The sequence below is a fragment of the Malurus melanocephalus genome, unplaced genomic scaffold, assembly GCF_030028575.1.
Source record: "Malurus melanocephalus ecotype Western Australia unplaced genomic scaffold, MMel_1.1 scaffold_31, whole genome shotgun sequence".
In the NCBI taxonomy this organism is placed as follows: domain Eukaryota; kingdom Metazoa; phylum Chordata; class Aves; order Passeriformes; family Maluridae; genus Malurus; species Malurus melanocephalus.
The window spans coordinates 1,839,129-1,849,931 of record NW_026623263.1 but is presented as its reverse complement, the minus strand read 5'-3'; the positions used below and the strand labels follow the sequence as shown (position 1 = coordinate 1,849,931).

Genomic DNA, 10,803 nt, shown 5'->3' with positions numbered 1-10,803 from the left:
AAAAAAAAAAAAAAGCTTCTAGAAAAAGATTAAACCAATATAATACAGGAAAATGCATAAAAGAATATTATGCTAAAACTGTAGCAGTAATGGAGAAAAAGTTACATCATCTGTAGAACCAAAAACATACTATCAAAATGTGTCTGATGTAACTAACAACATGAAGTGTAGGAAAATAGTAAAGCATAAGTCATAGAATGGTGTTGGACAAGTAAAGGAGAAATATGGAAAGTTGGGAGAAGTATGTGAATAAACTACTGAGATAAAATGTCACAATATTGAGGACTAAGACAAAAAAGAAACTAAACAGATATGTCAAACAAATTATGCGTAGGTTCTTTGCTTACTGGGTTTTATGAGATGAAGTGCTGATGTTGTACAATAAGAAGAGAATGATCCATTTTCTAATCATATTAATGCAAGCTAAAAATAGAGACTTCTATATTTGTCTAACCTTGACATACAGCACAGTATTTCTAATCTTGATATATGGAGTTGAATTTTTCTAATGTTCAAGGCATAAAAAATGGCAAAATTAATGGTCGATCAATTARCAAAAAAAAAACTGTAGGCAAAGTGGCTGAGTGTCATATTTCAACAACCATAAAGACAAAGGCTTGTTAGATCACAAGAGCTGGAAAAAACAAGCATGTGCTTTGTTTTCTTCTCCACAGCTGCTTTAGTACGTGATTWCAATTACGTCAAAGTGACGTGAGAGCTTATCCTTCCTCCCACATTTCTCTCTTCTTCCTTGTGCCTAAAACAACTAAAAGGGGACAGGGTCTATGCTGAAGCTGACTGTGAAATCAGTCAATGAATATCAATAGTGGCACGAAAGAAAACCCTGCAGTTACCAGAAGCAGGCACATTCTGACTGACAGCAGCTTGGATCAGCAAGAGCCAATTGTGAAATTACACCATGGCTGTATGGTGTTAGGCAAATCCCTTTGCTCACGAATTAAATAAGAAAATAAAATATTAGGTTAGGTGGGATTAGGGGTAGGTCACCAGTGTACCAATAAATGTGGATTTAACACGGTAAGTGTGCTAATCAACCTTCTTTCCAGCTAAATATAGGAATTCTTGAGCTTCTTTGTAGAAAGATTTAAATGGAAGCAATGGAAACTACATCCAAGGCAACAAACTGCAAGTCCCAATAGAATATAGTTATGTGGTCAGATGGTCATTCCTCAAGACTGCCTGCAAATGCAGAACCTTTAAGAGGATTTCTTAATTGAGTTATATGTGCATTAYAGTAAGAAGAAAGCTTCTGGAAGAGGAAAAACATCCCACACATGGCTCTGAGAGAGCAGAGCACACATACTGCCACAGTACTCTGTACAAGCTGGAAAGGCAGACTGGATTTCAAAGCAAGAAAGTGCAGCTTGATCCTACTGTTTCCAGGAAGTCAAGATTGTTGACAGTTTATTTATGATWGTCTTCATAAATAAGGAAGATGTAATAAAAAAAAAATCCATTTCTGAATTGTCAGTTTCCCCTCCAATAGAAACAACCCATCAATACTTTAAGTAAGGCTTTATAATTATGCCTTCACAAGATGAGTTTGAGCTTCCAAGACATTTTGAGAATATTAAATGTTTGAAATTACTATTTCATAGAAGTGAAAATGTGTTTTTTTTAAATTCATCATTTTACCTAATAACCCAGGAAAAAAATTCCAAATCTTAAAGATACAACAGCTAAGTAATTTYGACTTCTATGTGTCTACTGCTATTATTAAGGGTGAAAATTTAATAAATAAAACACAAATGGAATCTATTAAGTATCTTGATACACCACAAAAATTTATAATGCTGTAGGTTCATAAATCCATGAATATCCTGGCCAAAAGCTGATATCTTAATAGATGTTGTAAATATAACAATTTCAGTCAGAATTCTCAATACATCTGGCTTAGTAATTTAGAATATTAACATTGATTGCTTGGTGATGCTTGATAGCAGGCTTGCTGATGTGAGCAGAGATTAGCTTTAAAAGCAATACTCACAGTGAAGACTTTCTCAGGCTGACCACGAGCACGCATGTTTGTGTCATGAATTTGCTTGAGTATCATCCAAGCTTCATCATGTTTTCCGACCTAAATGTTAAAACAAAACATTTAAGTGTAACATACATACAAATTGAGTTACTTGCTATAGTCCCTGAACAATCTAAACTCCTGTTTGGTAGAGGTCATGATATAAAACAGAAATAATTTTGACTAGACTCTAGAAGTTGTTTGGAAAGTTATACCTCCAGCAGGAACCGTGGGCTTTCCGGCATAAAGGTGAGGGCAACCACAGAAGAGACACAGGGCAATGCACAGACAATCACAAATACTCGCCAGCTGTGGAACTGGTAGGCAGAGCCCATGCTGAAACTCCATCCTGTGGAAGCAGAAATTCATAAAATGTAGACAAATAATTAAGTATTATATGTGTTATCCTACACATGCTGCTKCTTGGGGATCCAAGACGATACCAGTATTTAAATGAGGTCTGGTTGATATATTTCCACAAATATTGATAGTGTAAAAATAATTTTACACWATGAATTGTAGCCTCTTGCATGTGACTAGTCATGTGGGGAAATGACCGTACTATGTATGAAAGACATTCTTATGCAGGGATGAAKAAGCTTCTTTCAATTCTCTTGGCAAAATCTGTATTAAGGCAGATATGTGAACCAAACAGGAACATCATCACCATGCATAAGAATATGTATACAAAGAAAATGTTTTCTATGAACCATAGAAGTAGAGAGACTTAAAAAACCTACACTCAAATTATCTATTTTATGGAATTACATAGCTTTCTTTAATAATGACTTTTTCTACAAAGCTGATTTCAATACTCTTAATAAGAACCACCTATGTGAAACTGGAGGGCTGGTAATTCAGCTTTTTAATAAAATATCTGTGTGGTTGGTGTATTATGACTAGACTACTGGAATGCTACAATTGTAAGAAAACTAAGAATGTATCTTAAGAAATAGAAGTATTATTTGGATAAGTAGCTGGCCTTTTATTCTGGCTTCAGTACAATAGAAATTTGCAAGTAAAATTTTCAAGGCTAACTTATTAAAAGGTGCGGAAGATGAGCATAATCGTAAAGAAAAGCTCAGGTTATTCGAAGAAAATGAAATCTTGGCTACTGATAGAACTGATGTACTGRATGAATCTGATATATTATTTGCTAATTGATTTTTCTAGACAAAAGACAGAGTGAAGTAAATCTGCCTGAATGTCAGCAAACAACTTGTAGGACACGGTACCAAATGGCCTACTAAATAGCTCTTCAAAGGAGATATTTACCTGAGAAATGTAAAGTGCACTTTGGAATTTAAAAATTCTATGCTGTGGATCATGAATACACTATTGGGAAAAAAAAAAAATGTCTTTCCCATAATAAAGTGCTTACATACTACCACATGAAAAATACTGGCAACCCATGATTTATTTTCATTCTTTAGTGAAACACTTTGATCAGCAGACATAGGAATGTGTTTATTTCTGATCTCCTATGAATTTCCTGTGTTTCTTAGATTATATCAGTTTGCTCTATGGCCTTCTTTAGCACTGCCATCTTTATCCTCCTTCACCAGGGAGAAAGGGGTAAAATCAATAACAGTGTTGGCAATGATCTTGGAATCCCACATTACTGCTTTTCAAGTAAGACTCCATATGGACTAATTTTACCACTCCAAATCTCCCTCCAACAGAACAAGGACATGAAAAAATAATGTTAAATTTTATTCCAAAATAGATCTTGGATTAAAACTTGAGAATAACCATGAAAGTACATTAAAATTAACTTTTTAACTGATTTTTGGAMAATTTTAACATTTAATATTATGGAATTTCAAGTCTTAAATAATATGGGTGTGTTTTACATCTAACTGTGAAGGGAACGAAATAAAGAAGGAAAGATTTACAGTGTGTTAATGAGGCAATTAGAACACCCCTGTGTTTAGGATATTGTGTACACATTTTGTTCTAATCATTAGAATCACAGTCTTCATTAATAACATAATTTAAAATACAGTACAAAATCATCTGATGCAGAATTCGCAAAATTTTTTTTTTGGTGAAGTTAATCTTTGGTCAGATCGGTGAGTTTATCAGATTCTCTGGGCAGCTGTGCAACTGCTAGTGTTGCAGGGAAGGCAGCACAGGATGGGAGTTTCCATCTTTCAAAATGTTCAGTATCAGTCAAGGTACTGGCTTTTGTTGTTATTAGAAACTGTTCCAGAAATATATATATACACATATACATAACATTAATAACTGGTATAGTTAAGCAATCTGCATTTCCCTGCTCTAGTTTATGTTTTATGAGATTGAGCTGCACAAAGGGCAGTTCTGCAGTAAATGAAATTGATGTGGCTTTATGCCTGTTATAAAGCAACAGCAACATCTTGTGCTCTGTAGCCAGTTCTGGAAAATGCTGTGGGTAATTTATTTTTAGTTGTCATTTATTAATATAAGTGAACCATACTACATTTAATTAAAAGCAATAAATGCACTGTTCATCCTGCTGTCATTGTGACAACCTACAAAACATCTTTTTTACTCTTCAAAATACCTGAGGGACATGTCAAGTTCATTATAGTTTTTATTGCTTTTATTCCATCTTTTCCTCTATGTACTGTATTAGCTGCTGCAATTTATCTTGTGATTTAATGTATCTGCTGAATTACTGATAAAGGGGAATGTCAGGATTACAAAAAGAAATTTGTAGAAAAGAAACTCCAAGCTGCAACAGAGCTTTGTGGAGGTTGTTCCCCCCATCTATTCCCACCAGCACTAGATCAGCAAAACAAACATATATTTCAAATGCACAGCAAGTTTGGATTTATTTTTTTATTTAACACATCCTTTTTCCCCAGGTCATGAGCTAATCTGGAAAATGGAACCATTAGAGCAGCTCTGAATTTAGCTCACAAAGTGGCTTTCATTCCTTTTGTACATAAGTCTTGAAACTAAATGAAAGTGTGTTCTTGGCTGTAACTCAATCTGCTTCCCCCTTCCCTGATTTATGGCACAATAGCAAAGGCATAGCCGCTCTACGTGGCTGCTTTCAGTGCACTGTTCAGCAGCCTGGAGCCGACCTTCACCCTTGCTCCCTGGCTATGCTGTATTCAAGAGTAATTAATCTTGAGAAGGGGAGCAAGTCCCAATGTTTTATGAATTGCAAAACATTTGGCCCAACTGCATCTTGGGAATAATGTACTGTAGAGCAAACCAAAACCTGTTATAGCTGAAATGGAAGCTGCTGCAGGAGCCTTTGTGCTAAATACCACTGTCCTGCTTCCCTGGCTGCTGGAAAAAGCCAAGTGAGTCACAGACAGGACAATTACTGATTACAGAAACACAGGAGCACACAGTGGAGCAAAATCAAAATGTACATGATGCTAATCTATATCCAATCACCAATTTAGTTGAACTCAATGTCAACAAAATGTTCTCTCACAAAACAGCATATCATCAGCTCCATATTAATATATCAAAAGGAAGTTATAAAATTCTTGCTCCAAAGGAGTGAACATTTGTCATAGACTTTCTGAATATATATAGAGGAAAATCTGTTCACATTAAGATGAATTTTATAAGTGTATAATACCTAATAAATAGTAAGKATCTTCAAGCACAAGGATCCTCTTYTAGAGTAGATACATTTCTAGAGAGCAGATTTACAGGGATGATTTGCTTAACTTTCCACAATAAAAACTGCAAGAAATGTGACAGATCTCTATACATTCATACACGTCACACTAAAGTGCAATGTGGGCAATAAAAACTATGGGTGCCCACAGGCTGGCAAGGAAACAGTTTATATATAGCAAAGGAATAAACTTGTGAACACCTCCTAAGACACTAAAGTTGACAAAGAAAATCCAATCAAATATTATGATTTTATCKCATGGTTAGCTAAAGACTGAGCATTTTGACTATTTTTGTTAGTCATTCAGGATGAATAAGAGAAACAAGTTTCATGGCAGTGCCACTAATTGCCAAACCCCAAATTTTCATAGATTTCTGTCTTTTAGTAGATCAAAGGAGGGAGTAGATGCAGGAATATGCTTAAAAATTAAGGCTGGGGGAGACAGGGAGCCAAGTAACTTAGAGTGATTCACAGACGTCATAGATTTTTCCACAGAATACTTTATGTGATTTTATARCTTTTCTTATTTCTGTTTTACCACACAACCTTTGGTCAGAGGTCAACCTTCTAGCCTTCATTCTCAATGTTTTTGTTTGAAATACTTCCAGTAACTAAGGTGCATGATTGCTGTAAATTGTCACTTGGTGGCACTGTTACCTCACTCAATAGAAATAAAGCTCAAGACTTGGAACAATTTTACTATCAAATGTTGTTGTTTTGTTGAGTACTTCCCAAATCTAAGCTAAAACACAATTATAAGAATGACTGGACATATTTTGAAGCTTGCATCACTTAAACACCTTATTATTGTACTTATAGTTTTTCTGTCCTGGCATTACCAAGTTTAATTGTAATTAGAGTGTAATCTGGGATTTGAGCCCATGTATTGTAGTGCTGCTTATTAGAATAATAGTGAAACATCACTGAAACTGAAAAAAGAAAAGTTCAGGTAAGTTATGTAACTGAGAAAGCTCTGTTAGACATTTTTACAAAACTAGATGAAAAAATATTATTTTAGAGAACTGCAGAAATAACATTTTCAGAATGCTTCTGTATTATGGTSAAATTCCAGTAGCACAAAGTAGAACACTTTTCTGTGATTAAATTATTAATATCACATGGGGAAAGCAATGTTATTTTTAGCCTGTATAGATAGTTAGATATCTACAAACTTTGTCTCAGCAGGTCAGCTGCTGGTAATTTGTGCAGAAGGAATTCGGAAATGAAATGGCTGAAGGGTAGCAGGCAATGATGAAGGCAATTTAACAAAGATGCAAGGCTCTCTAGCTGAATGCAACTAGACCTTGAGGATCACCAGTTCAATGGAAGAGGAAAGTTATTGTGTTCAACAGATGTATTTTGCAAACACATTAGACTCAGAGCTGGTCTGCTGACACTTAAAACTGTTATGAAAAGGAACAAACCATTTTCTAAGGACACATTTCCTCTGTCATGGAGGAGTGGGTTTGTAACCACAGACACATGCCACTCCTCTGTGCTGGCATTGATATTTATCTGAGTATCTTAGATAATCAGGTCTCCAATCACTCCAGTGGCAGTATTTTCTATTCAGACAGTCTCAGGACAGCTGCAAGAAGAATTGATCTTGCATAGAAAATAATTTGCTCTCAAATAACATCGAATGTCTTCCTGCACAGCACTGCAGTCCAGGTGTAGTACCTCTGAAAAGTGACATCAAYGGCCCACTTTTTAAATTTCTCTAATACTTGTCCAGTTTTACTTTTCATTAAGGAAGATGTTTGTGTATCCTTATACTTCACACAATGATATGGTGCGATATGTGCCCAAAATACAAGGTTTGGTAATAACAAGTCAGGCTTTCATTCATTCTTAGAAATGCTCTGCAGAAGAGAGACAGACCTGTTAGGTTTGTTTCTTTGACATGGGAATGCTAATACGTGAGGYCTGATGGAAGAATAAGCTCCATAATAATAAGTTTAAAATCAGAATATTTAGAAATGCTGCAGTCGAGGTAGATGTGTGGGGAAGGTAAGGGAAGCCTGTAAGTCATTGTGTGCATAGTATGAAGAGGTCTGTCTGGAATCTGACTTTCATTTGGCCCTGAAGTATGGCTCCATCAAGATGCTGTGACTCACAATAGCCAGTGCAGTCAAGAAGATAATATTTTAAATGTCAGAAGAGATTAACAGACTTAATCATATAAGAGAATTAAAACAGTATCCCTAATAAGAGAACTCCCCAATAGTCTGGTCATGCTATCTATCTAACCTTGGAAGATGCTAGAAGTGGCAAAGGATGTCCAATTACTGACATATTTGTGATTCTGAAATCAGAATCTCTCTTGCCTCCCTAGCAGATACACAGTAAAACCTGTAGGGCATTGAAGAAGCTGTTGCCAGTACTGGGCCTAATGGGAATGGCATGCCTGTATCTTGAGTTGAACAAAGGAAGCTATTCTTACACTTCCRTTTTCTTTAATGGGGAGGATGCTGGGCCAACTAAATAAAAGAGAGACATGAATATGAAAAAAATCACTCATTATCCATTCACATTTTATGAAGTCTAACAGGGCAGAAGAGAAGCTATACAGAAGCAGAGAGCAAGGACTTGCAAATTAAATTGACCGTTATAAATTTTCTACATATTCACCCTATATTCTSTCCTTCAGGGCACTATCCCAACTGTTCAGAGGTTATAACTGTTCCAATAGTTATAACAAACAATGGCAAAAAGTAAAGAACAGTCACAACAAGCAGCTTGTGGTATTTTCAGATTTTTTTTGCCTTTTCAGCCCTTACTATATGACTAAGAAGGATATGGTAACAAGAGGATTCACATACAGTTCACAGACCTGGACAAATTCTATTTTCACTAATGTAAAGCAGCACTAAAACAAATTGTCACCTCTAAATATAAATAGTATGTTAAAAAAAATGAAGAAAGGTCTTGACAGTACACTTTGAAAGAAACATTCTGTCTTGAACAGTAGCTGTAAGAATCAGCTGACATCAAAACAGATGACAGGAGATGAAGATTCCTCTCCCTATTAAGTTATCTTGCACAGAGGTATACATTTGTTTATTCACTAAATTTGTCTTCAAGCCACCACTCTCCATAACATCATCCAATTATATGGCAAGTTGTTGGCAAGCTGTACTGTTTTATTGTGGGTTTCTGTGTATTTACATCTCTAGCTATAAAACAGAAACACTAATACTTACACATGTTAAATATTAACTCAGTGCTGTAAGACCTCAGTAACACTAAAGAGGTGTAAAAACAAGAGACAAATCAGAGCCAAAATACAGATTGTTTTGGAGGAGGCTGTCCTGTTAAAAACCATAAAGAAAGACATTGGCATGAAATGCAAAGCCATTACCTCATAAGGGGRGCAGAAAAAGACATCAAGTTTATACAAAACCTTCTACATTGTTTCATGCTATTCCTCATTCCTAAGAGATTTATGGTTGTTATCAATACCTTTTGACCCAGGAAGTGTGCTTGGCTGATGTGTGATTATAACACAGAACTTTGAGAGCCTTTCCTAGACTGATCCTGACTTCAACTGTTCATTGCATCCATGGATATGACTCTTCATGAAAATAAGAGCAAAGAGTAAAGCATTCTACTTACAGGAAAGGAACGAAGGATGCCACTCACAGGGAGTGCAGACAGGCCTGCAATGCTCTACTTCTGTATGTTTAACTTTGGCCACTGAGAATTTTCCATTCTCAGAGGAGGGAGATATAATGGAAATGCACTTTGCTGAGATGTCATGCTGGTGTAATGTCTCCACCACCATGCAGCACACAATCTTGCACCTTAGGAATTCTGAATACAATCTCAATGCCACTATCCTGTAGGACTGGAAACCTGCCAAAAAAGCACTTTAACACAGCATCATAACGTCTTGACTTTGAACACCTTTAAGAGTTTTGCCTCGGTCCTGTCATTTTATCAGATTTCAGACACCCTTACCAGGAATCGAGCCTAAGTAACTTCAACATGGCTTTATCCTGAATGCAAATATCATTGTATTCCTTGAGAAGTGGGTATATCCTCACTTATTACAGTCCTTGGTTAATRAGCACAGATCTTGAAAGTTTGCTAGAGCGTATCCATAATTTGCTGCTTAGATGTTGAATCTGTGTTTCTAAAACATTCTACTTTGTGCATCCTGAAAACAACTTTCTTCCTCTCTACCCCACAGTTTATAAAATATAAATCAGTGCAAAATCTCTCCTAAAACTTAGGTTAATTCCTGAAATTCAAAATGAGAAATACCATGCAGCTATTGAAGTCAAGTAAATATGCCTGTTACAGGCTAAAATGTTCTGAACTTGCCATATCTGCACTCATGGCCCTTGTTCAAAGAAAACTGCCCAAGACTGCTGGAAAYGAGTGTAGATAAACATTGGTCAACTTTTGCCCAGGGTTCAGATGCAAAACATGAGAAAGGTGCAATACGTAATCAAAAGTTCAAAATGTTTTATTTTCCTTTAAATGTCTTCTTTTGTCACATTTCTGCACATTTCCATTAATTGGATTTGGAAAATTCTGTCCTTTTAGTTAAGGATCTGATACAAAGCTACATCATATGGCACCAGTCTCAATCCTATGGAAGTCAATACTTTTCGTAACTGCTCTGATGCTCTTTTATATATACATTTTCAATCTTCCCAATGCCTCTGCAATGCTATTGACTCAGGGAAAAAATAGTGATGGGATGCCATAGGTCAGTAGTTTATATCCTTCCTGAATTTAATAACCACAGACATTTTTCAAATAGATTTGTAGAGGACTACGTGACTAACTAAGGCCTGTGAAAGGAAGATTTAATTTTTTTTGTGGCCATATGTTCTAGAAGCATTTTATGAAAAGCGTGCTATCAAAAACTACAGCAGTAGCTGAATTTTCTTAGCTTGACAACCAGATAAAGAGTGAACATAAAAATTGAAATGTATTTTTCCAGTATAAACAAGATCTATTCAGTAACTATATTGAGTTTACAATAGTGACTTAACTATAAAGATGATGTTTTGAGTACTCAGATATAAATAAATAAACAGGAAGGAAGGAAGGAAGGAAGGAAGGAAGGAAGGAAGGAAGGAAGGAAGGAAGGAAGGAAGGAAGGAAGGAAGGAAGGAAGGAAGGAAGG

At 35.8% G+C, this 10,803-nt stretch overlaps 1 protein-coding gene across 1 annotated transcript in view; it reads right to left on the bottom strand.

The window, feature by feature from the left end:
- The window catches only part of SV2C (synaptic vesicle glycoprotein 2C), an 85,403-nt gene that overhangs the window by 28,979 nt on the left and 45,621 nt on the right, over positions 1 to 10,803 (bottom strand). The window contains exons 4-5 of the mRNA XM_057363826.1: positions 2,254 to 2,387; positions 2,009 to 2,098 (exon numbers count right to left, since the gene is read on the bottom strand). Coding sequence (XP_057219809.1) covers positions 2,009 to 2,098; positions 2,254 to 2,387 — 224 coding nt within the window. The remainder of the gene's footprint in view (positions 1 to 2,008; positions 2,099 to 2,253; positions 2,388 to 10,803) is intronic.